This window comes from Phyllostomus hastatus, unplaced genomic scaffold (genome assembly GCF_019186645.2).
Source record: "Phyllostomus hastatus isolate PE091 unplaced genomic scaffold, TTU_PhHast_1.1 phas_contig_113, whole genome shotgun sequence".
Taxonomy (NCBI): domain Eukaryota; kingdom Metazoa; phylum Chordata; class Mammalia; order Chiroptera; family Phyllostomidae; genus Phyllostomus; species Phyllostomus hastatus.
In genome coordinates, this window is record NW_025333530.1 from 15,229,760 (window position 1) to 15,256,718 (window position 26,959).

At 45.6% G+C, this 26,959-nt stretch overlaps 1 protein-coding gene and 1 non-coding gene across 4 annotated transcripts; both read left to right on the top strand.

Annotated features, from left to right (window-relative positions):
• The first annotated feature begins 12,124 nt into the window (after positions 1 to 12,124).
• Positions 12,125 to 12,260, top strand: LOC123820125. The gene has a single exon (XR_006785895.1). It is a non-coding gene; the product is annotated as a small nucleolar RNA SNORA21 (small nucleolar RNA).
• An 11,309-nt stretch (positions 12,261 to 23,569) lies between these two features.
• UPK2 (uroplakin 2) lies at positions 23,570 to 26,049 on the top strand. Of its 3 annotated transcripts, none has more exons than XM_045839471.1 (5): positions 23,570 to 23,686; positions 24,133 to 24,264; positions 24,443 to 24,581; positions 24,850 to 24,920; positions 25,561 to 26,049. In XM_045839471.1, the coding sequence occupies exons 1-5, from the start codon at positions 23,611 to 23,613 to the stop codon at positions 25,695 to 25,697; spliced, it is 555 nt and encodes a 184-aa protein (XP_045695427.1). In that variant the 5' UTR covers positions 23,570 to 23,610; the 3' UTR covers positions 25,698 to 26,049. The 3 variants fall into 3 exon arrangements, with proteins under 3 accessions (XP_045695427.1, XP_045695433.1, XP_045695425.1); XM_045839469.1 differs by having other exon boundaries at positions 23,573 to 23,686; positions 24,130 to 24,264; XM_045839477.1 differs by lacking the exon at positions 24,133 to 24,264 and having other exon boundaries at positions 23,572 to 23,686.
• Positions 26,050 to 26,959: the final 910 nt, after the last annotated feature.

Here is a 26,959-nt window from a genome sequence, read left to right on the forward strand (position 1 = left end):
CCAAGGCCTGCGTCCTTGGGGAGGGGGTTCCTAGCGCTGTCTCCCTGCAGTTAGTTTCTCTCGCCTTCTCTACCCCTCCCCTTCCACTTCCTTCGCCCAGGCTCCAGTCTTGACGATTTCGGGCAGGCTTAACTCCTTAAGTGCCAGTCTGGTGGAATAAGAGGTGGTGAGGCTGAGAGGGAGGGTAGGTGGAAAGTACTCCCGACCCCATGCCCACCCACAGTTTAATACCTTGTAGCCCAGAACGCAATCTCGGTACTTGGGCTGGTCAGAGCCCTGGAAGGCTCTACCTGTACTCGACGAGCAACACACAAAACCGGGCACCTGAGAGGTACGTGGTCCAGTCCTTTCTCTTGCCAAATAGTAACTGTGTCTCTCAGTCCACTCTTTGCCCACCCTCCCACCACACCAGAATTACTAGTTTTTGCAAAGGGGGTTGAAAGATGGAAGGGTGAGGGGAACCCGGAAGTATGGGTTCTGTGGCTGCCTCAGCATTCTCCTCAATATCCTGCCAGTGAGGCCCAGCGCTAGTAAACCAAGCCTTTCTTGCCTCTGGAGGCCTCCTTCACCCATGTGCGGTCAGGGGGGAGGTTAGCTACCCAAGGGAGTCAGGTAGTGCTAGCCTCCCCCAGCTTTCAGCTAGGATAAGGGCAACAGTGATTGGGAACGAAAACTTCATCTCCACCCTAGCCCCTCTCCTCTGCAACACCCCCTCCACCATCAGATTTGCTCTCCTATCATGCTATGAGTGACTGCCTGGGGGAAGTACTTCAACTAGGCAGGAGAAGGTTAACTGAGCTTCCAGGCCCTAGCATAAGGTTTGGCACTGCCCTTATTGGCCCTCAGGTGTGGGTGGGTGGGGAATTGGAAGGAGACCGACCCTAGGACTGCCCCCCCCCCCCGCCCCTGGTGGCCAGATCTGGCTTAGCAGTCTCTTGTAAAAGCTAGCTCGATTGGAAATTGGTGGAAGGACTTTGGAGACAGCTCCAGTATTCCTGCAGCACTTTCTGAAAGAAAGATACCTATGGATTGGCTGATGGAATGAGGGAGCTCCCACAATCCTGACCATGCCATCCCCACTCAGCAGGCTGCTTTCGCCACTTCCAGATCCTTAGTGATCTGGTGACTAAGTGACTCTACTAGTGGGGCCCAGATGCCCAGACTACCTAGAAGAGGAAAGAGAAAAACAGAAGACAGAGGCCCTGTCCTCCCAACCTTTCAACCTAATAGAGGGGTCAATAGAAGGAAGCTGCCCCTCACCTATCTTCCCTAACCAAGGACACTTAAGAGTAAATGGTTTACACTTCTCCCCAACCAGAGGGTAAGTAGCTTAAATCACCCTACTCAGGGAGATAGCAGAAATTCAGTTAGTGCTATTTGTTCCAACCACACCCAAAAGTGGATGAAGTTAAGGGAATAAATCTCATTTTGGTGCCTTGGCATAAAGTTGATGATATATCTGTTGAGGTCCTCCCCTAAGACCTTCCCTAAACTCCTAGCCTTTACAGCCCTCAAGAGGAAGGACCCAGCGTCCACTCTACCTCTCTTCTTCTCCCTGTCCTGAGCATGCCCACACCTTTCTTCTCTCTCAGGCATGCATTTCCTAAACTCTAAGTGTCCCCAAACGATTCTCTTGGTTAGAGGAGTAATGGGCAGTGAGAGCTTATCCTGGGCTAAACCCCTGAACTTTTCTCCAGAGTGTAACAGGGTGCAGCCAAGAGGGGAGCCCCAAATGGGGATTTGTAATAGGATCCAGAAGAGCTTGGAGATAATTGGCTCCACATCACAGAGCACACCTGCCTAGAATGCTGGCAGCTGTAGCCAGTTGTGGGAGGAGCTGGAAATGGGGCTGCAGAAGAAGATTGGCGCTGGGATTTAAACCCAGCGAGGCAGCCATTTGGCGTCTCTCTTTGTGACCAGAGGTCTCTCCCTTGGGACCACACGTCTCTTCTTGGGACTGGGTCTCTCTTTTGGGACCATGTCTCTCTTTTTGGGACCATGCATCTGTTTAGGACCACGCGGCTTGGGTGAGAGTCAGGACCACGATGCTTTGGAAGTGTTTCCTTTTGCCACGTGGAGGGTGCTGGGAGGACTGTGTCCATTTGTGGGGAACTTTACTTTGTGTTATTTTGAATGAATAGTAAATTCCTTTCCTTTTCACTGAATCTCGGGCATTGAGAGATATCTTTCCTTTGGTGGCGGACATAACGAACCTGGGGGTTCCTTTCAGGTAATAGTATATTGCCTTTGAGGCCCCCCTTGTTGCTCTGTAACAAAAGCCCCTTTTCTCTGACTTTTCAGTGAGCCAAAGCAGCCCCACTTAGGCTCTCTCCTGTTGCTTCCTCTCCCAGCACTTCCTTGTTTCACTGTCCCCAGCTTTAATAAACATACTCTCAAAGTCACCTGGACTCATGTTGTGAAATATTTCCTGTATGAAGTCAAGAACCCACATACTATAGGCCAGCCAGAGGCAGACCCACTCCCCGCCTCCATTCCTGTCCCATAACACTACCAGCTATACCCCATCAGCTTCCTTCCCCTCCACCTAAGCTGCCCTGTGAGTTTCTCCTCATAAAAATGAAATTGGAAAAGCCAGTGTTCAAGTGCTGCCTGTCATTTACCAGACCGAATAAGCAGAGACAGAGGTTGAATCTTTATGGGCACTTTATTCAGACGGTCAGCGATCTGAGAAAATGGCAGGTTTGTCCCAAACAGACCATGTTAAATTCCATTTTAAATGGACCATTTTTATAAGGAGAAGAGAAGTGTAGGTAAGGGGTTTGGAATTCAGAGAAAAGTTAATCAGATAAAGGCTGCAGCATTCTTCCATCTGTGCCCTGGGTGGTGGACGTCTCCCCCTGGAGTATAGTGGCTCAGATACTATCTTGAATGTTTGCTGTCTTCCTGAGGCACAAAGGTGGGACTGCTTCTGATCCTGGAGTCAAGGTGAGTCATACCTTCAGTTCCTGAAACAATAGCTTTTTGCATACATTGATTAGTAGGCGTATTAGCCATTACCTGAAACTAAAATTTTCCAACATTAGAGTCCCCCATCAAAATACCTGTCTTGAGTGATTCTAGGTGCTCACAACCACTCCCTCTTATCCCCAGCAGGGCTGAGATTCATTTTTACCTCTACCCAGAAACCCTCCTAGGTTAGCAAAAGCCATGATCTTAAAGGGTTCCTTTCTTCTTTTTTTTTTTTTTTAACTATCTTACTTCCCTCCATCTCCCCATTTCCCATTATCTAAGACTTACTTTTGCATGAGCAGGTTATCCAACCAAAGACAATCCTACCTTTGTCAATTGTGATATCTGAATCAATATTTGCTGTTTCCTTTAAAAAAATTATTTATTTTTAGAGAGAGGGGAAGGGACGGAGAGAGGGAGAGAAACATCAATGTGTGGTTGCCTCATACACCCCCTACTGGGGACCTGGCCTGCAACCTAGTCATGTGCCCTAACTGAGAATCGAACTGGCGACCCTTTGGTTTGCAGTCTGGCACTCAATCCACTAAGCCACCCCAGCCAGGGCTGTTTCCTTCCTTTTTTATTATCTTTTTATTTTTAGAGAGAGGGAGAGAAACATTGATGTTAGAGAAACATTTATCGGTTGTGTCTCCTACACATCCCAACAAGGATGGAACCTGCAACCTAGACATGTGCCCTGATTGGAAATGGAACAGGTGACCTTTCATTTTGCAGGACAATGCTGAATCAACTGAGCTGCCCTGGGTCAGGGCTCCAGGAATCCTTTCTAACCAATCCTCCCTACTTATTTATTCAACAACTTTTTAAAAAATATTTTATTTATTTATTTTTAGAGAAGGAAAGGAGGGAGTGAGAGAGAGAGAAACATCAATGGGCAGTTCTGGGGGCTGTGGCCTGCAACCCAGGCATGTGCCCTGACTGGGAATTGAACCTGCGATGCTTTGGTTTGCAGCCCGTGCTCAATCCACTGAGCTATGCCAGCCAGGGCTATTCAACAACTATTTAATGAGGACCTATTATGTGCTGAGGCACTGGACTAGACAAAAGGTATATGTTGGTAAATAAGACAGATATGGTCCTTGCCCTCATAGAACCTACAACCTAGTTGGGGCCAGACAACAAGTGAATAGGCTATTTCAGTTCAGTGTCATGAAGGCTTGGGGAGCACTTTGGAGAGACATCTATCCTGAGCTTGGGAGTCTGAGAGTTTCCTACAGGGACAACTTCTGAGGTAAGACTCATTCCCTAAGGTGTGGCTCTGCCTGGGCACAGTACACCTCACTAGAGGTCTAAAGACCAGGATCCCAGCAAGGATTCTTGACCAGATGTTATGAAAGATCTCTAAGGATACATTCTCAAACAATCCATTTTTTTATAAACTCTCCCAAGTCCCAGAAGAAAGAAAACTGGCCTGAGAGTCAAGTGTGTGACCTTGGCCTATGCACAGCCTGTCTGTGAGCCTTAGTGTCTTCAAATGTGAAACAAGAAGGTTGGATGAGTTTAACTTCAGGCTCGTCTTTATCGGGAAAATATTAAATAGATGGCTTAAATAGCAAGCTTGGTTTGTTTAGAGAAAAACATGAACTTAATTCTGGTCTGCATGGGGAGGGAGGGCAGAATCCATAAGATCAGGAGAGGCTATCAGAGGCAAGGTCCTAGAGAAAGTGGCAAATGTCACCTTGCAGTCCTCACTGCTCTTGCCGTCAACTGAACACAAGAGCCTTTCTGAGATTTTGCTGAGAAGGGCAAGCATCAAGGGACAGCACTCACAGAATATATTTAGTTACTGTATTAATTTGCTTTTATATGTAGCACTATAGCAGTATTAAGATATAAAATGTTGGGCCCTGGCTGAGTAGCTCATTTGGTTAGAGCTTCATCCCAATATGCCAAGATTGCTGGTTCCATCCCTGGTCAGGGTGAAACTGGAAAAGACACCGGAGTTCAGGCTGCCTGTCACTACCAAACCCAATAAGTAATGACAGTGATTGAATTTTTATGGGCACTTTATTCAAATGGCCAGCAATCTGAGAAGATGGTGGGTTCATACCCTAACAGACCATCTTGTCTTTTCTTTCCTGGCCAAGGTTTTTATAGCAGGGAATAAGCAAGGTGCTGTGAGGAATTTTGAAATTCAGGGAGGGTCAGGTAGAAGTTGCAACATTCCTGTCCTGGGCTGTTAGATGTTCCCAGGGGCGGGTGGTCCTTGGCATCTCCCTAAAACACAATGGCCTGGATGCCTCCACTTGTCCCCAGGCAGTAATCTTTAGCAGTGCCCCAGGAGGTCGGCTGTTTTCCTAGGAGCCAGAGTGGGCCTTATCTGTAGTTTCTGAAAAGCTTTAACATACATTACTTGCTAGGCTTATAACTACCATGTTTTTTGGACCATAAGATACACCTAGATTTTACAGGAGGAAAATAGAAAAAAAAATTTTGAAGCAAAAAATGTGCTAAAATATTTAATAACATAAATAACACAACATTTCACCAATGTAAATGTAAACAGAACTTAACAGCAGCCTTAACAACCATTATTCCTCCCAGATTTGGTGTGTGTGTTGGGGGGGATGCATCTTATAGTCCAAAAAACACAGTATTTACCTTAAACTAAAATTTTTCAGCTCTTATGTCCCCTATCATTGGCACACATAAGAATCTACCAATGAATGTATAAATAAGTGGAGCAAAAAAATTGATGTTTCTCTCTTCCCCCTTCCTCTCTGTCTCTCTCTCAAATCAATTTTTTTTTAAAGAGAGATAATGTTCAGTCCTGGCCAGGTGGCTCAATTGGTTGGAGTGTCATCCCATACACCTTAAGCTTGTGGGTTCAATCCCCAGTCTTGGCAAGTACGGGAGGCAACCAATCAATGTTTTTCTCTTTCCCTTCCTCTCTCTCTAAAATCCATAAACATATCCTCAAGTGAAGATAAAAAGAGATAGAATGTTCACATGGGGAAACTGAGGCTCATAGTGGTCAAAGGACTTGCCTAAAATCATGCAGCTGGTGAGTGACAGCTGAAAGAGGTACCTAAGTCTCCTAATTCCCAGCCCAGACCCCACAACACTGCAGCACTTACTTCCAACTTTCCACTGGACTTCTTCCTATATCTGGCTCACTTCCCTGTGAAACCATAAATATGGAAAGGCAGACTTGGCCTCTTTATCTAGTGCAGGGCCCTAAACAGAGGAATGCGAAGAACCCCCAGTCTCTCAGGCACCCTGTCCTTTCTAATCATGACCCTATTTGTATGCATGTAGCTATCTGGCCCAATCTAAAAAAGCATCCCTGGATTGTGGACAAAATCCTGGGCCAAACATAGTCCCAGTCCCAGTCAGACCTAAAACCTGCTCTACAACTTCGAGCAAGCTGATTTACTTCCCTGGGCCTCATTTTCACCTCTGTCTAGACCCATAACCAATTCTAATTCTTATTCTTAGGGCATTTGTAACTTGAAGTTCCAGATTACTAAATGTTTTTAAAAGGTAAGGGGTAAGAGGAAAAGCTTAATGTTTTGGTCTTTTTGCAGGATCCCACAGCCTTGGGACCACATCTGATGAATCTGCAGAGACTGGGTATAGCTTAATGGGGCACCTATACCTTGGCACCATGATATATCCTGTGAGAATATGTAACTGGAATATATTCTGGGGTTCTGCAACCCATATACCAAGTATCAAAAATAATTTCAAAAAGAAATCCCAATTTTTTACTTGTATCCCTTGAAGGTGATCCAATTAGTACCCACAGCACCACTTGTTAAAATTCCCTTTCCTCTTCTATTCTGCTACAATTTGCAGCAGTTGAGTTATTCTCTGCAAACCCTAAATCAGCTGCTCTCTCTGCCCTCTCTCTATACTCTGTAATCAACAGAGCTTCTCTCTCTCTCTTTACCCACTGTCATCTCCTGATTAAGTGGATTGCCTTAGCCTCTCAGGTTTCATCATTTTCTTCACTCATTACCCAGATTCTCCCTAATACACAAGAATGTTGCCCAGTCTCCTGCCTCTTTAGTCCTATTTCTCACCTTCTACTCTCCCAGTTCTCAGTTACGGAAACCCTGGAGCTGAGTAGGCCAAGACAAGATTTCCAACAACAGGTGAAGGATAAAATTATCTTGGGAATGAGAGGAGGCGGGGCAGAGGGAAGCTGAGAACAGTCAATGAGTAATGTTTTTATTCTATAACACATAATACAGGTAACACATAATCTGCCCTGAAGGAGCTCATAAGATGGGGGACAATTGAACAATAAAAGATGATAATTAAAAGACGTGGACTTAATGCAATCAGTGCAGGTTGCACTTTCATATAGTCACAGTGGAGAAAGAAGAAACAGACCTCAGTTACAGGGAGCACAGAGAGCTTGGTGATGGACACAGAAAGAGCAAATGCAGGAGGAATCACAGATATTGGTGGGATAGAGTCTCAAAGACCATCTACCTAGTTCAAATTCTTTCTGATGCTCAACTCCCTGCCAACACCCATTTTTTAAAATTTTATTTATGTTTAGAGAAAGGGGAAGAGAAGGAAAAAGAGGGAGAGAAACATCAATTGGTTGCCTCTTGCATGTTCCCAGTTACCTGGCCCACAACCCAGGCATGTGCCCTGACTAGAAATCAGATTGGTGACCTTTTGGTTTATAGGCTGGCACTCAATCCACTGAGCCACACCAGCCAGGGCTATCAGCATTTTCTTGAACACCCCTAGTAATGGTGTCCTTTCTGGCTCCCAAGACAGCCCATACAATCATGAACATCTGTTTTTCCTACCTTTAAGCTGAATCCTATTTGCTAGTAGTTTCCACTTCTAGTAAACTTGAAAAGGGACTGACAGGAGAAAAGCTGCAGAGTGAAATTTCAACAGAAGCAGGCAGAAACAAATGGAAAGCAAGAAAGAGAAACTGAGAGATGAAGAGAAAGCTGAGTACAATGAGTATGTAGGAGTGCAGACTGATAGGGGAAAAAAAAGATTGTGGCACTGGGGGGGTGCAGAAAAAAATTTTTCAGGAGAAATGGATGAAGTGCAACTGAGAAAATTGTTGCCATGGTGATGAGTCCAGAGGAGGAAGTAGACATAGAAATTGGATTATGAATTGGGGGAGAAGAGAAGGGGTTGTTCAAGACCCAGAGACAATGCCCCCATGCCAGGCCCTCCTCACCAGACCTCTTTCTACCTATGAGGAATACATTCTCCAGATGCCTCCCCAAGGCTGGACCAAGGAGTATACTGAGAAAAGAAGCATTGGAGGGGCCCAAGTCTCTGGTCCTCCCTCCCTTTCTCTTCTGGCACAGAATAAAACAGATCTGTACCCCTAACCTCAACATGCCTCACTGGCTCTGGGAGAGCTGTCTCCAACAATAGTTTCTCTTTCTTTCTCTTCATCATAGGCTCGAAGTGAAGAGGAGGGAAGGAACTTGTTTTAAGTACCAACTGTGTGCCAAACACTGTGCTGGCACTTCGTACCTTGTGTCATTTATTCCTCACATAGCCCTGAGGTAGGTTTACCACCTCCATTTATAGATAGGAAACTCGATCTCAGGATCAAGATCCCAAGCTGGAAAGTAGCAGTCAGAGCTGGTATCACTGGCTCATCTGCTGCAAAGCCATTTACTTTGCCCCCAGCCCTTTGCCTATCTACAGAGCCTATTTCCCATTCCCTGGCTTCTCCTGCACCCTCAAAACAGGATGGGTGGAATGGGAGCTGCTAGCAGATGGACTCTTACTCCTTTCCCAGAGATAGAGAACTGGGGAGACTTGAGGCATATATGCCACAGACAGTGAGACTGGCCTAAATAGTAGGCACAGGGGAGCTCAGAGCTCAGGGCTGGGGTAGTAGGGAGGAAGGACTGAGGTGGAGAGGACCCTGGTGGGTTTTAGAAGCTCAGAGGCCTGGACATTTCTGGCAGACCTGAAGAAAAACTTCCAGCAAGAACATTTCAGGAGCTGGTGAACCATCAGCACTCACTGAGCTAGTTAGTGGAGTGACGGGAGGTTTGTATTTGATTGCAGATCCCTGTAAATGGAAGTGGCTGGAGGGGGAAGTGGCTTCCCTCCTCCTCCCTGAGGGCTTCTGTACAAATAGCAGTTTTGTAAAGGGCACCACATCTGATGTGCATATTAAATAGGGCCTGAGGAAATGGAAGAAGGCAGAGTTCAAGGGCTGGGTGTGGTCTTGGATAGCTGTGCCAAGACCAACCGCCCCACCCCCACCCCTGTCCAACCAGAGTGTGAGGTAGGATTCCAAAGAGTCTGGCTCTATCCCATTATAACTTGCTCTTCCTCCCACTGGTGACCTTAAAACATCCCCCCCACACCTGTTCTCTCTGGGGACTGGCTGTGCCACACCTGAACCTGGAACTCTTGTGTGTGTGTGTGTGTGTGTGTGTGTGTGTGTGTGTGTGGAGAGGGGCTGTCAGAAATGGCTAGACTCCGAGGCTAAAAGGTCACAATTTTGTTTGGTCCTTTGTCCACTGGGCTCAAGAGATCGCAGGTGCCTTCCCCACATTCCTGTAGAGGTTGAATAGAAGGGGATAGAACTCATTCCTACTTAGGCCAGAAGGGAAGGCTGATCCATATAAGCTCAGTTCTTCTGTGGCTTCAATTCACATCTCCTCTACAGACCACAAATATCCCAGGAAGGCCTTCTTAACCCTCCTTCCCTGTGCCCATCATTAGTTCCTACAAACAACCCAGGAGGGGACCCAACCCCAACCAAAAGCATCTAAAGAAATGCACAACAGTCCTAGCCATGTAGCTCAGTTGGTTAGAGTGTTATCCCAACATCCCAAGGTTGTGGGTTCGATCCTGGGTCAGGGCACATACAAGAATCAACCAATGAATGAATAAGTAGAACAACAAATTAATGTCTCCCTCCTGCTCTCTAAAATCAATCAATGAAAACTTTTAAAAACTATCAAGAACTGCAGGAGAGCCCTGGCTGGCATAGCTCAGTGGATTGAGCGCGGGCTGGGAACCAAAGTGTCCCAGGTTCAATTCCCAGCCAGGGTACATTCCTGGGTTGCAGGCCATAACCCCCAGCAACCGCACATTGATGTTTCTCTCTCCCTCTCTCTCTATCACCCTCCCTTCCCTCTCTAAAAATAAATAAATAAAATATATATATAAAAAAAAAGAACTGCAGGAGAAAAGAAAAAACTCTTCCTACCCTTTTCCTTTATGCCTGCTCTCCCCAGACTGTCTGGTGTCAGCCCTTCAGTGAATTCCAGATCCCATTCTACCCAGACTTTCAGTCCTACAATACCCTCTTGCCCAACCTAATCCCACTCATTCCCACATCTTCCCTTCCAGATTGTAGCAATCTCATTAATTCTATTGGCCAAATCCAGGAAGCACATTCCAAATCTCTTCCCTTCCTTGAGCACCAGTGTGCTGCAGAAAGTGCTCCTAGAAGTATTCTTTCCATAGGTGGGGTACCACTCCCTGCTAACTCTTATTTTCTTTTAGGGAAGTTTATCTGTGTCCTTTGCAGGCTGCTCTTTTCCTTTGCCCATGAATACTGGTGTCCCATGCTCTGTCCTTGACCTTGTCTTCTCATTTGGCATGCACTCTTCTCAGGCTGCAGGTGTCACAGCTGTGCTGACAACCTTCATGAGTTCCAGACCAGGCAACCAACCACCTTCCACACCTCCACCTGGGTGTTCTTCAGGGACTCAATTCAGCAAGTTCAAAACTGAAAGATTTCCACCCTTTTCCCACAAACCTGCTCCTCCTATCCCCACTGCATGCTGAAGCTAGTCCAGTGCCAGCAGCCACCCAGTTGCTCAAGCCAGGACCTGGGAGGCATCCGTAACTCCACTCTCCACCCCTCTACATCTCTCTCCCCCAAAACCATCATCCTAAAATCTCTTTATCATCTTTTGCCTAGAATCTTTTATCTCTACAGCATGTCAAGAGATATCTAAAATGTCTCTCAGCTGTTCACCCAACACATTGCAGCAAAAATCATCTTTATAGGCACAAATTTTATCATGACATTCTCTAGTTTAAAATACTTCAAGAGCTTCCTTTTATCCTTAGAGTTAAAATTAGAATCCTTGCCCTGGCTGGTGTGGCTCAGTGGATTGAGTGCTGGCCTGCAAAGCAAAGGGTCACCAGTTCAATTCCCAGTCTAGGGCACATGCCTGGGTTACAGGCCAGGTCTCCAGTGGGGGTCGTGCGAGAGGCAACCACACATCGATGTTTCTCTCCCTCTCTTTCTCCCTCCCTTCCCCTTTCTCTAAAAATAAATAAAATATTTTAAAAATTAGAATCCTTAAAGGGGGTTACAGAGCTCTTCATCTGGTCCTAACTGCTTCAGTGACTTCCCTAAATACCACCTAAAGTCTCCAGTGGGTCCATTCTCTAACCTTAAGCTTTTGCAGTTCTCTCACACTAGAATAGTCTCCAGCTCTTCCTCCATCTTCACTCAGCTAACTCCTACTCAACTGTCAGGTCTTCATGTATTCACCACTTCCTCCAGGAAGACCTTCAGGATTGTCCAAGACCATGTAAGTTGCTCCTTCAGTAAGGAGCCTATTTGACAAGTCAGCTAACTTCTCTGACCCAGTTTCTTCATTGATAAAATGAGGATAATAATAGTACCCACCTCACAGAAGTTATTATGAAGATTAATCAAGAAAATACAGCCCTGGCTGGTGTGCTGGCCTGCAAACTGAAAGGTCGCCTATTTGCGGGCCAGGTTCCCAGTTGGGAGTGTGGGAAAAGAAACCAATCCATGTATCTCTCATGCATCGATGTTTCCCTCTTTCTCCCTCCCTTCCCTTCTCCCTAAAAATAAATAAATACAATTTTTTTTAAAAAGTAGACTTTAGCCCTGGCCAGTGTAGCTCAGTGGACTGAGTTTGGACTATAAACCAAAGGGTCGCCAGTTCGATTCCTAGTCAGGGCACATGCCTGGGTTGCAGGCCAGCTCCTCAGTGGGGGGCCATGTGAGAGGCAACCACACATTGATGTTTCTCACCCTTTCTCCCTCCCTTCCACTCTCTCTAAGTGAATAAAGAAAAAATCTTAAAAAAAAGTAGACTTTAAAAAAGTAGACTTTTAAAAAATATGTAAAAAACTTAGCACAGTGCCTGACATGTGGTTAGCACTCAATAAATAATAGCTATTAGTGCCTCTTTGAAAAGCACTCATTGGGCCTTTCACTAATGACCCACTGAGCCGTCATAAAAGGGCAAAGTAAAAACACCGCTTTTGGGTGAAGTGGCAGCATGTCGTGTTGTTTTGCTTCAATCCGTGGTGTGACAAGGAGGAAAAAAAGCTGTTAGTACTTCTACTAAAATCCTAGTGCAATGTAGTAGTGAACTCTATAATATCCCCTGCTAACTAGACCGTAATTTCAGGAAGACAATTTCATTCACCTGTGAATCCAACACTTAGCACAATGGTTGGTACAAAGGCATTTAATGAACACTTACTGAAAAAGTTAATTCATGTTAATTGCAGCCATCATTATTTCTTGTATGGATTATCTCTCCCACAGGCCTATGAGGAGACTTAACTATCCCACAGTCAAGTCTCCATTTACTCTTACAGTAACCTCCCTACAACCAAACTGAACTATGCCACTTCTCTGCTTAAACTCTGTCAGAGACTCTTGGTGACTATGGAAAATGGTGGGTCAGGTCTTCATGGGGCAATTGCTCCTTCACTTTCACACCCCACCCCTTTCATTGCAATACTTTCTTTCCAGGCTGGGCCCACTGAATACAATGAACCCTATACTGCTTCTATAACCCTCCAGCCTCTATCCCCTTAGCCCCAAATGTTACGGAACAGTAAGTGGTGTTCTGCTGCCTGCTGCTGCCCTCTAGGCAAAATTCTCGAGGCAAAGTTTTGTTGATAAAGGAAAGGAGTCTTTATTCAAAAGCTACACAATTTTGGAGTAACAGCTTTCCACTGCATTAATCACTTAAGCCTATCAATTATGCTAAGCTCTAACTCTTTAGTTACAGCTTTAATCACTTAAGCCTATCAATTAAGGCTAAACTCTTTAACTCCTGGGTTTCCCTATCCTTCCCCGTTAGTTTTTAATTATCTTATTTCTATAGGATTAGTGTACAATCTAAACAACATAAGATATAGAGCTACATAATTTTGGAAGAATGGCAATCTTCTGCCTCAGAGCCTGTCTCCTCTAGCGTACCCAAAGAATAACCTTACCACCCTCTGCCAGGCCAGCCAGATTCAAGACTGCACCCGTAGTTTCTTCTCTCACCCACACGCCATCCAAAATACCATCCTTTGGGAAATGCAGGCAGCTGCAGCATGATCATCTAGGAATCCTCAAGGAAAAGAGCCCAAGAGCCAGTCTCTTCCCTCCTTTTCATTTTAAATTTCTGGCCCATAATTCCATGAGCTCCATAGGTGTTAAGCTTCTCAGTCAATCCCATCCTAGCCTGTTTATCATTGCTATGGGGCAACCTTCTCCTATAGTCCCTCCCTACTCCTGCCCAGTGATCTCATCAGGCCTCTCTGTGTCACAACTATCCTTTCCCATTGCTCATCTAGCAAAAAACCTACTCCCCTTCCAACACCCTGTCCCTGGGGACCCCATTGGCAAAGCTGGCCTTGAAGATGTATGTTGTTTGGCTCATAAAATGCATTTTTATAATGTATATCAGGTTAAATTTGAAAATAAGAATATTTTACCTAAAAATTTAGATTTCTGGCTTCTCTTGAAAAAGCTAGAAGGTGTGGCTGCACTAGGTTCCTCTTTCTACCAGGTAGCCCCTCCAGCACTGCATGGGTGGCTCCTTCAAACAGACCTCATGCTGCCTCGCTCCCTCCAGCTGGCCCCATTTTCACCCACCTCCTTTTACTAACTTTGTTCTCAGACTGGCCCCTTGAGAGACCAGGGTCTCAAGTTGCTGTTGTCTCACAAGATTTTGATCCACCCAGCTGCAATGATGACCCTGGCTTTCTGTCCTCAGCAGTGATGTAGATGGCCACCATTCTATGTCCTGGCCCATCTACACTCCCCTGCTCTTCCATTTCTCTTACACCTTTATTCTACATTTACCTCACTGAACACCCCCACCCCTCAGTGTTCTGCCCCATCACATCTATCATTCCTTTTCATAACTAGCCTAGATCTTATTTTCCATCCCTTCACTCTTGCTGATACCCTCAACTTCCCATATCTTCAAAACCCTCCCCAACTCTGAGTCAGTACAACCTGACAATTTTATAATTTCTACACCCAAACTGTTGTATAGTTTGAAAAACTCCCAAACTATAAAGGTCAGTGTGATGGCTAATTTTATGTGTCAACTTGACTGGACCATGGTGCCCTGATATTTGGTCAAATATTATTCTGGATGTATCTGGAAGGTATTTTGGATGAGGTTAACATTTAAACCAGTGGACTTTGAGTAAAGCAGATTACCCCCAGAGTCTAGGTGGGTCTTATCCAATCAGTTAAAGGCCCTAATAGAACAAAGACTGACCTCTCCCCTTTCCCCATCAAGAAAGAAGGAATTCTGCCAGCAGACGCTTTTGGACTTGAAGTGCAACTCTCCCTGAGTCTCCAGCCTGCTGGCCTACCCCACCAGGCTTTGGATTTGTCAAGTGTCCACAATTGGCATGAGCCAATTCCTTAAAATAAATCTCTCTATAAATACATATCCTGCTGGTTCTATTTCTCTGGAGAATCCACTCAGTGCCCCTAAAGACCAGCTATCCTCAAGGATCTTGGTAGCTGCACCCTCGTCTCCCAACAACAGCAATTTCAAATTCTCCTCTCACTCCTGTTCAGGCCTCAAAACTTTGAGTTTCCTACTTCTCAGAGAAAGCAGAGGCTTCCAGGAGGGAGCTATATTAACTTACTCCTTCTATCTCCAAGCCTTTCCCACACAACCTACCCCCAAAAGTATAACATTTCTCTGTATCATTGCCCTTTTTTTCTTCCTGTTGTTCCTAGAGCCAAAAGCTAATGCCTCACCTCTGATTTGAACCCCATTTTCTTCCTCCTCCAGAAGCCTCTCCATCAGTTATACAATCCTCTCTCCTGCATCTTTAACTTTGAAAACGAAATGGATGAGCTTTTTATTTTTGTACCCAAACTCCCCTCTGGTTAATGTCTCCTTTTCTTCCTAGCTATGCTTTTTCAAAGAACAATCTACACAGTTCTAACTCTACATCCTCCCAGGTAACTTTGGACTCTCATAGTCTGGTTTCCTCACCCTCATCTGTCCCTAAGGATATGCATAACCCTCAAGATGGTGGACATTTTTTAGTACTTAGTTTCAAATCATTTGAAACTCTCCATCCACTCCCTTCTGGGTTTCCTCCTAATTCTCATTCTTCCTACATCAGCTCCTCTCCCTCCATCTGTCCTTCAAATCAAGTGTTTTCCAGCATCCTGTCCTTGGTTGTTTTCTCCTTCCCTTCTTCTACTTTCTTCAAGGACTCTTTCACATTCATGAATTTAACATTGCTCACCTTCCCTCTCTTTATTCCATATCTGTCCTCTGCTCCAGACTCACATATTTAATTATGAAAATGTACATAGGATGTTACAATTTACCTCAACACTTAGTGATTTATAAAAAGTTATTTATTCTGAGAATCAGGAATCTGGGAGAGGCTTACCTGGGTATTTCTGACTCAGGGTGTCTCATGATGTTACAGCAAAGATATCTACCTGGACCACAATCATCTGAAGACTTGACTGGGACTGGAAAATATGCTTTCCAAGCTTGTTTATTTACATGGCTATTAGTTGGAGGCCTCAGTTCCTTGCTGGATGTTGACAGGAGACTTCAACCCCCTGCCATGTAGACTACCCCATAGAGATGTCCCCATGTCCTCCAGAGTAAGCACTCCAACTTTTAAAAAAATATATCTTATTTATTTATTTAGACAGAGGGGAAGGGAGAGAGAAAGAGAGGGAGAGAAACATTAGTGTGTGGTTGCCTCTTGAGGTCCCCCTACTGGGGACCTGACCTGCAACGCAGGCATGTGCCCTGACTGGGAATTGAACAAGTGACCCTTTGGTTTGCAGGCTAGCACTCAATCCACTGAGTCACACCAACCAGGTTGATTTTTTTTTCTTAAATAAGTCCTTTTAACATTTCATATAATACTGGTCTGGTAATGATGAACTTCTTTAGTTTTTTCTTGTCTGCAAAGCTCTTTAGCAGCCCTTCAATTCTAAATGATAGCTTTGTTGAGTAGAGTAGTCTTGGCTGTGGGTCTCTGCTTTTCATGACTTTGAATATTTCTTGCCAATCCCTTCTAGTCTGCAAAGTTTCTTTTGAGAAATCAGCTGACAGTCTTATGGGAATTCCCCTGTAGGCAACTACTTTTCTCTTGCTGTTTTTAAGATTCTCTTTGCCTTTAACCTTTGGCATTTTAATTATGATGTGTCTTGGAGCAGGAATCTTTGCATCCATCTTGTTTGGTATTCTCTGTGCTTCCTGGACTTGCATGTTTATTTCCTTCATCAAAGTAGGGAAGTTTTATTTCATTAATTTTTCAAATAGATTTCCAATTTCTTGCTCTTTCTCTTCTCCTTCTGGCACCCCATATGATGCAAATGTTGGAGTGCTTAAAGTTGTCTCAGAGGCTACTTACACTATCCTCATGTTTTTGGATTCTTTTTTCTTCTTGTTGTTCTGATTGGTTGTTTTTGCTTCCTTATATTCCAAATCATTGATTTGATTCTTGGCTTCATCCACTCTACTGTTGTTTCCCTGTAAATTGTTCTTTATTTCAATTAGTGTATCCTTCATTTCTGACTGGATCTTTTTTATGTTGTCGAGGTCCTCACTAAGTTCCTTGAGCATCCTTATAACCAGTGTTTTGAACTCTTCATGTGATAGATTGCTTATCACCATTTGTTTAGTTCTTTTTCTGGAGTTTGGTTTTTTTTCTAGAGTTCTTTCATTTGGGCAATGTTCTTTTATCTCCTTGTTTTGTCAGCCTCCGTCTGATTGTTTCTATGTATTAGGCAGAGCTGCTTTGACTCCATGTCTTGGTAGTATGGCCTAATGTAGTAGGTGTCCTGTAGTGTCCAGTGGCACAGCCTCCTCTATCACCTAAGCTGGGTACTTGAGGTACACCCCCCTCTTGTAGTTGAGCCTTGGTTACTGTTGGAAGGTCAATGCTAGGGATTTACTCAGGTCAGTGAGCTTCAAGCACTGGCTGTGACCACTGACCACAACCTCCACACTCCATGAAGGATCAGCTGTACAGGGGAAAGGTGGTGGTGCTCAGATATGATCTGTAGCTGTCCACTGGGTGGGCTGGCCCCAGGGTTTCCCAGGGAGTGCAGGCCAAGGTCAGGCCACACCTGTGTTCTGCCCAGGGCCACCCTGCCTAAAGCAATCTGAGATGGCTGCTACTTGTGTTGGATTTGGAGATTCCCAGTTGAAGCCAAGCTGTGAATCTAGGCTGGCTGTTGCTAGTGCTGAACCTGGGGTCACTGAGGCCAACTGTTGCTTGTTTGAGAGGATTAAGGTGTGAAGCATGAGCCAAGACCAGCCATTCATATGGAAAAGCAGCTTGGGTGGGACCATAAATTGGGTGGGGCCAAGTCCCTGGAGACCTCCAAGGAGGGTCAAAGAGTGTTAGCCAGGTCAATAGAGTCTCAGATATGGCACCAGCTTGCTGGCTTCACAGGCTGAAGTTTTAGGAAAGTGACAATGGCCTCTGCTCACCTTGTTGCCAGACACTTCAGTTTATCTCTGTATTCCATTGGTGTCTTTCAATTGCTACCCCTGTGCTGGAGCTCAGAGGGAATAAGTCTGTATAGATGAGTCCATGTGTGAGTTCTTTAAGAAAAACTGTTTGGTGCTCCAGAAGTTTCTTCCACCAAATGGTTTTTATAGCCAAAAGTTGTGGGGACTTACCTTCCCGGCACTGAAATCCTAGGCTGGGGGTCTGGTGTGGGGCTGGGACTCCTTGCTCCTGAGACATTTCTCCCAAATTTTTATCCATCAGATGTGGGTGAGTGCTGGGGTCCAGCTTCGGCAGGGTCTCAGGGTCCCTGAAGGATGCATGATGCATGGCTGAGGCAAAGTGACTGAAGCGAGACACCCGGTAGGGTGCCGAAGGACAGCCAGGCTTTTGGGGCCCAACTGACTCACTGAGAAAAATCAATCTTTATTTTTATAGGGGAGGTTATACAACATTCAATGCATAGTGTGATTGTTAAAACAGAAATGGTTACCGTAGAAATCATTTCTAAAAACACAGAAGGTTTTACAGATCAATCATGTTAAACAAAGAAATAACCGAAAAGTACAGGAGGTCCCACAGATCAACCATATTAAACAAAGGTTATTTTGACCAAGAGGGTCATTAATCAGATAACCAACAGAGCTATATGGGCACAAACTTTCAGGTGTCGATTAGTAAATAGGTATCTATTAAGATTCTAGGAATTGGTCTAAATTAAAAGGGTGCAAGGGGTGATTTGTAGGTATACAGAAATTAGCTATTATTCATTGAGGTTAGATTTGTCTCGGTTAGGTAACTGGTTTTTTGCCTAGGTTTTTTTGATTTATACATCTTGGAGGGGGCATGTTTTGTGTTCGTTTCCATGTATTGAGATTATTATTTTCAACTAGAACTCCTTGCTTCTATACACTCCTGTCCAGGGTAAAGGAGGGGTAGTGGCTCTAATAAATCTTAAGCTTTTTAGTGGTGACTCCTTAGGAAACATTCCTAGCAACAGCTTCCTTCAGTGTTCTGGCAGTTGGTCTGCCCATAGTTTAATGTTGTCCTTAACTTCCCAGATGGGGGAAGCAGGCAACATTAGGGTTGCTAGGGGTCTCTATTCTGTGGTCAGCAAGTCATTTTGTGCAGAATCAGAGGCATTGTGCAGATTTTTTGTTATAACACACAGGTATCTAAAAATCCCACCACCTATCGCTAGCAGGGACAGGCATACAGGAGGAGATAGACAGGAGATCTGGCCACAGTCACCTCTGCTGTGCAGATGCATCTCATCTGACCTGTGTCAAAGGTCAGTTGTTGGTCGGCTCCCCAACAGGTGAGGGACCAGCCCATTCTACTAGTCTGGATGGATAATTCTGTAGTTGTCAAACTTCCATTCAGCTCAATTTCTGATGGTTCTGAGTGATGGTTGCTCTACATTTTAGTTGTAATTCTGATATGATTGTGCAAAGAGGCAATCCCTGTCTGCCTACACTGACATCTTGACCCAAAAGCTTTCTGTTTTCTTCAGGGTAAAAACCAAGCTCTTTAGCACAATCTACAAAGCCACTAATCCCACTAGTAGCTAGAGCTCTTACCATGCCCATTTTTGAATACTTCTTTCTAACCAAGATGTACAGTTTGTAGTTCCAGAAAGTGTCAAAATAATTCATGTTTGTGAGCCTCTTCATATGCTGCTCCCTCTTTTTGGACTATCCCCTTCTGTATTTTAACCAGACTAAATGTGGTTCATTCTTTAAAACTCAGCAACTTGAGAACAGGAATTGTGTTTTGTCATCTCTGTATCCCAACCACCTAGCAACTCCACCATAGAAGAGTTGCTCAACAAATGTTTTACTGAATGAAATGTTTACTGTGTGTTTGGTACCCCTGTGGCGTGCTTGCTATGCAAGGAACAGCTGGTCCAATCTCAGTCATTTTCCCTTTCAGACTGACTGCCTTTCCTTTGCATCAATGATACAGCTGGAAAAGCAAATTCTAAATTCTATGTCATCTTATTCCCTACTTATTCTATAACCTTGGAAAAGTCATTAATTGCCTGAGTCTCTCTTTATCTGTACCAAGGGTTAATAAAAAGGAAAGGATGATAATTATTACTTAAACTAATATTTATTAAACCAGATATTTTGCTAGATACTCTTAAATAAATTATCTTGGGTGATAGACACAATATCCCAGTGAAACAGATTTTTATACCCTTTCTACAGAAGAGGAAATTGCAGCTCAGAGTAGTTAGGTAGGAAACTTTGCCAAAGTTGCAAAGCTGGAAGCAGATTTGGTCTAAGTGATTTTATCATAGGCAACATTAGGAAAAACAAAAACAAACAAACAAACAAATAAACAAAAAGGAGCATCCAAGTCTTTTCCAACTGAAAGACTGAGATTTTTCATTTGCACAGCCTTTTCCAGCCTCAGATTTCAAGGACAGAGGCTCTGCTGTTTCTCATCAGACCGACATCTCGTGAGCACAGCATCTTACCTCTAGATTCAAGTTCCCTGGGTTTCTCCTAGTCTGTCCCACAGATTTTGACAATGATCTCCTGCATTCCTTCTGCACCTACATTTTAAACTAGGTTTTATACCTGTCATATCTTGCTAGTTTAATGGGAAGAAATGAGTCTCTCCAATTTAGGTGGCAAAGTTAAGGTCCCAAGTGACCTGCCTAAAGTCATATGGTATCATTTGTCAACAAGAGGATGATAGTTCTTAATAGAGGCTGATGTATCCAAGAAACCAAATGTACACACTTTTCTATTTATTTGTTTGTTTGTTTGTTTGTTTATATTTATTTAATTGGGTGGGTACATTTTTCTAATTCACTGGGAAGCAGAAGAGTGGCATTATGGAAAGAGAACCAGCAGTATATTCAACAGACCTGGGTTCTCATCTGAGGTTTCTGGTTGAAAAACTACCAGAGTTCAAGGGAAAAAAAAGTACTGTAGTTCAGAAAGAGTGGGCCTGTTTTAGGAGCTAATCTTCTAGTTCAGGCAGTATAGGGAGATTAGGAGCTCCTTGAGGGCAGAAATTTAGCTTATCTTTATATCCCTGGTGCCTAGCACAGTTCCAGAGACCTATCTGATACTTAATACATATTAGTTAACTTGAATATGGGATTTAGAAGGAAGGAAGCAGGGGAGGGAACTTGAGAGAGTTTAGAATTGAGAACCCAAGACAGAGACAGTCTGGAAAGAGTGGGTCCAAGAGTGAGACACCAAGGCATTTGTGATTCTAGTTTTCTTACTCCAAGACCTGAGGATATTCACTAGAGGAACAGGGTGCTGTGGCTTTAAATGAATTCAACGTAGCCAATGAATCTGCTCTGCTAAAAGAGTTATCCCCTTGCTCCTGTGCTTGGCCTCCCCCACCCCCTCAGCTCCCCAAACCCTTCTCAGCCGCTGTGATGGGATAATTAGATGCTAGAGCTCAGCACAAATGATGCTCCTGTTGCTTAGCAACTAATGGTTTCCAAGGAGACCACAAAGCACAACCTCCAGAGCAACCAGTGAGCAGCTTGGCAGGGCAGGGAGAAGGCACAACTTTCAGCTTCTCCAGAAACCTGAAGAGGGCCAGGGGTGGGGAGGGGTGATTGGCAGAAGAGAAGGTTTACAGCCACGGGGCTCTCATCCCTTTAAAGTCTTGCTAGAGCTTCCCCACTCTGTCCCACTCATAATTTCAGATGAGGATGGGGTTTAGGAGCAGACCCAATACAACCCACCCTACAATAAATCCAACTTCTCCTTTCTGTTTCCTGGTTTGTAGCTGAAATAGAAAGAGACACCCCCCAAGCCCAAGTGTAAACATCCTCCTGGTTTAGTGACATCCTCCCAGATTTGAAGAGTATCAGAAAGATCCCCTTACCTCTGGAATTCCACCTTTTAACATGTTTGCTCCCTCCAAAGTTCTACTCAGTGTACGAAAAGATCGTCTTTTAGTTTGTACAGTGATGGTAGAATCTGATTGAAAAGAGGACAGCTCTGACTGGTGTGGCTCGGTGGATTGAGCTCTGGCCTGTGAACCAAAAGGTCGCTGGTTCAGTTCCCATCAACGAATTTGCTTGGGTTGCAGGCCAGGTCTCTGGTAGGGTGGCATTTGAGAGGCAACCCCACATTGGTGTTTCTCTCCCTCCCTTCCCCTCTGTCTAAAAACAAACAAACAAACAAACAAATAAATAAAATGTTTTGAAATAAGAGAGGACAAAACCCAAGGTGCAAGAAAAACAGAATTCAGCTCTTTACCCAAAGACAGCCTATGCTGGGAGACTGAGGAGAAACACTGGCCTCTCCATCAAAGAGGATCCCATGCCCAGGGTAGTGTGACTGAGTGGGTTGGGCATCATCACACAAACCAAAGGGTTGAAGGGTCACCTGGGTTGCTGGCCAGGTCCCGAGTTGAGAGATCAATGTTTCTCTTGCACATCGATGTTTCTCTCCCTATCTTTCCCTCTCCCTTCTCTTCTCTCTAAAAATAAATAAGTAAAGTCTTTTAAAAAATGTTCAAAAAGGATCCTGGGTGTGTACATATGGAGATATATAATACAATATAAGTAGCAACTCAAACTGCAGCCTCTCAGACTAGCACAATCAGTGCTTTTGGAAGCTCATTAGGAATGCAGAATTTCAGGCTTCACCTCAGACCCACTGAATCAGAAACTGCACATTAACAAGATCCCTGGTGATTCATATATACATTAAATTTGGAGAAGCACTGGTCTAAGACTCTCCAACCCCCTGCTTGGGTCCATAAGTTCTATCTTTATTGTCAGCGCTGCTCATACCCCAGGCTTTGAACTTACCCTTGGCACCACAGGGGTAAGGACACCAACCCACCAGTCCCCCACTTTCCTACCAGGACCTTACTCCTTCTCTGGGAGTGGGGAAGATAGAATGGTTCATGGAGCGAGAAGACATACATAATACTCTCAGACTTTGTACACATCTACAACCTCTCCTGGCAAAGTGTCCACTTTCTACAAGTGACTCCACCTCTCTGAATCTCATTTTCCATATCTACAAAAGGGAGCTAATAACATTACTGCCCAGGATGGCTGTAAGGATAAATATGTGAGAGCATGCCAAGCTCCTGCCCACTGCTTTCTCCTCATCTCTCTTCCCCCTCTGTTCATAATTCCATCTTCACTTCTGTCTCATTGAGCCCATAGAACTTGTCTCTTTTTCTTGTTTATTCTCAAACAGTTCAACAAAAGTTGCTGACCAAGGCTCACTGTGCCCACCCCCACCCGCCAGACCGGATCACTGGCCACCTCTCAGGTCTCTCTAGAAGTCTTCCCTGGCACCCTTTACTCCACTGTCTAGAAGGACCTGAACCTCTTTATATTCCCTGACACCACATCCCTCTACCTCTTCCACAGTAGCAGTACTTGGTCCTCCCTCAATGGACACCAAGAATTGGAACCCTTGGCTCTGCTGCCCCCACTACCAGTTTCTATTTCCCTCCTATTCTTGCTCAGCCAAGACCCTTTCAGGAACCCCTCAGTGTTACTCGCCTCTTCCTGCACATCAGGATAACCTCAGAACTTGCTGCCCTCCTGGGAAGACCTCCTCCTACCTTGAGGAAGCTATCCTCTGTGGATAGAACATTGGTGCCTCTGCATATGTGAGTCCCAGAGAAGGCATGACTTCTACCCTCCTTAGTTACCATGCCCCTCTGCAGCTGACTAAGTCACCAAGATCCAGCCAATGTTCCTATACCTGGCCTGAGGGCCAGCTCCCCATCCTGAAAAACTTGTCTGGGCGCCCCCTTGCCAACCCAGGCTGTAGAGCCCAAGGAGCAGGTTAGACAAGATTCCTCTGCAGCCCCTCCCACCCCCAGGACAAAAGCAGCCACCCCAAGGGCAGGGCCTCACTTGCCTCAGGAAGCTGCAGCTCTTCAACATCCATTCCAGCACCCAGCCCAGCTATGGCATCCCTGCTACTCATCCGGATCTTGCCCTTGATCCTGATTCTGGTGGCTGTCCTGGCCCCGGGGGCTGCAGGTCTCTGCCATTTCTGGGGAGGGGCTGGGATCTGGACTGAAGGCACTGTACCCTCCTGTGCCTTCCAGGGCTCTAAAAGAGGAGCTCATCTGACCAGTGGGGGGTGGGGGCTGGCGATGGCAGTGACCAAACATCAGTCACTGAGCTGAGAGCATACTCCCAGTCCTCTTCCAGCCCTGGAGGCAGAGAGGTGTAGGGAAGGGCCCAGGCTGTGGGTAAGGGTAAGGTTGGGTGCCCAGGATCTGGAGGATTGATGAGTGTCCAGTTTCTGCAGCCCAAGCCTGCCACCTGGTGGTCAGACCAGCAAGGGCCTATGTTCTTCCAGTGAACTACAGAGGACACTGCAACCTCAGAAAAGTCCTCTAGGGCTGGGGCTGGATCTGATGGTGGAAGAGAAGAATTGAATTCCCCTCTCCAACTTCACTTCCTCTTGGCTCCCCCAGCAGTATTCAACATCTCAAGCCTCTCTGGTCTGCTGTCCCCAGCACTAACGGAGAGCCTGTTAGTGGCCTTACCCCCTTGTCACCTCACAGGGGGTAATGCCACACTGATGGTCCGGAGAGCCAATGATAGCAAAGGTCTGCTACCCATTCCCAAGGCTGCCCCTAGTTCCTTCCCAGGACATCCCAAGCATCCCTTCTCCCATGCATGCCTTCCTGTCAATCCCATTGCTGGGCCTGAACTGTAAATACTGTCCCTTCTCCTTGGGGCCTCCAAGAACTTGACCCTGACTTTCACCACTAATTTCCTGCTCAGTAGTGAAATCTAACTTTGTGGTGCCTCCGTGCCGTGGGCGAAGAGAGCTGGTGAGTGTGGTGGACAGTGGGGCTGGCTTCATGGTCACCCGGCTCAGTGCATACCAGGTGACAAACCTCGTGCCAGGAACCAAATACTAGTAGGTACTAGACCCAAGCCTGGAGGACCTGTGGGAGGGGGTACAGGAGGAGAAGCTGGGTCCTGACATTTGGTGGTAGTGGTGGGTTGTGGTCAGCATGGGAAAAGAACGAGGGCACACCTAAAGAGGTCAAGAATGGGCATCTCCTGTGGGAAGGTACAATGGAGGCACAGTTGTGGGAGGTGGGGGCTGGGCTCCCTTTTCCCCCATGTCCCAGATACTCACTGAGCATTCTTTCTTCTGTCTCTTCCAAACCCCACCACAAAAGCATTTCCTACTTAGTGAAGAAGGGGACAACCACTGAGTCCAGTAGAGAGACCCCATTGTCCACACTTCCTCGTAAGTAATACCCACTCCCTTTCACATCCAAGGCCCACAGAATCTTCCCTGGACCTTTCCACCCATCCTGCAGCTGCCCCTCCTTGTGCTCCCTTAGCCCCTTGGCTTCCCTCTGTCCTAGCACTGAGCCCTTGGCATTTTTTAAAAGATTTTATTTTATTTATTTTTAGACAGAGGGGAAGGGAGAGAGAAAGGTAGAGAGAAACATCAATGTGTGGTTGCCTCTCACACAGCCCCAACTGGGAACCTGGCCTGCAATCCAGGCATGTGTCCTGAGTGGGAATCAAACCAGTGATCTTTGGATTCGCAGACCAGCGCTCAATCCACTGAGCCATACCAACCAGGGCAGTTCTTGGCATTTTAACTACCTGTTGACTCATCTTGCTGCAATGCTAAACTAAAGGATCTTTATGGATAGGGACTGTATCCGAATAATTTCTGTATCCTTAGTGAGTGACATAGGACATGCTTCATGAATGTTTATTTGATGAATGTCTGGATCCTTTGGATGATTTGTTGGAGGGGTGGATAAATAAATAGATGAAAGGACAACTGGATGGCTGGATGAGGGACTTGGATGAGTGCCCAGGCAGGACAGAGCCACTCCTGCCCATAAAGAACTCCCTTTCTCTTCTGACAGGAAGGAAGGTGGAATCCATTGGGCTGAGAATGGCCCGGACAGGGGGCATGGTGGTCATCACAGTGCTGCTCTCTGTTGCTATGTTCCTGCTGGTTCTGGGCTTCATCATAGCCCTGGTACTGGGTGCCCGAAAGTGAGACCTGCACTGGGTGGTGGGTTCCTCCAGGAAGTCCAGGGCACCATCCATCTTTATAGCCCAGAGCTTTGACTTTTGCTCCAGCTGTCTCTCTTAAAAAGACTGCCTATTCCTGTCCTCAATCACTGTTCTTTGGCTCCTTAGGTGCCTTCACCTCCCCTCACTTTCCTTCCTCTTCCTTTCCTTCCTTCTCATCCCCTAAGGCCTCACTTTCACCCAACTCTCCCTATTATTTCCCTTACCCCACTCCTGTCACAATTTATTTTCCTCCCATTTCACTGCTTTAATTGTCCCCAGCGACAATTCAAACCCCCTCCCCACCTAGTGACCTAAGTTCTTACAATAAAGTTAGATGTCACCTCACTGTGTGTGTTTCCCTTCTGATGGCTCACTTTGGCTTGAAGCTATAGATTCTGTGTCCAGGCTGCAGGCACTCCCAGTCTCCTCTCTGCCCCATATCACCGGAGTTACTTTTCCCAGGAGGCAGGAAAGGGACAGATGAAAAGAACCCAGGAGTCAGAGTTCTCAGACCCATACCTGGGCTGTGGGTTTCTGCATCCCCCACAGCAGGCCACCCAACTAGGGATAGTATACCATGCAGGGACCCTGAGGTCAAAGGGACTTTGGGTGTGAGGGAAGCACCTGCTGGCAGAGCAAGAAGAAGTGTTGGAGAAAAGATTAGAGGCTCTGACTAGGGAAAGACAGAGTACCACCAGGATGAGACCAAAGGACAGGATACTGGGGAGTGGAGGAGTGGAGAATAGGCTCAAGGGGCTCCAGACGGAGAGCGCAGAAGTAAAATAACCCTGGGTGAGAGGGACAAGAGTGGTACAGTCTGGTAACTGAGGGAAAAGAGCAGTAGTCACCCTCATTCACTGTTGTCCTCTATAATATGTATTCCTTCTAATGGTCAGTGATCTTTGCATTGTTCTGAAAGTAAAGACTAAAATCTTTGAGGTGACCTTTAAAACCAGCCCTGGTCTCTCCGCTAACTGCCCCTCAGCCCTCATCATGTTCCCTCTAAAGCTCTGTGGTTCCTCTCACCTCAGGGCCTTTGCACACACAATTCCATTGGCCTGATCTGCTCTTAAAACTGCCCCACCCCCAACTCCACTCCTATTTGCATAGTTAATTTAGCTTCTTCAAGGAAGCCTTCCCTCACTTACATGTCTCCATTAGATTGGATGTTCCTAGACTATCTTTCATAGCAATACTATGGTTTAAAATTATATATTTATATGATTATTCAATTGTTCCCTGCAC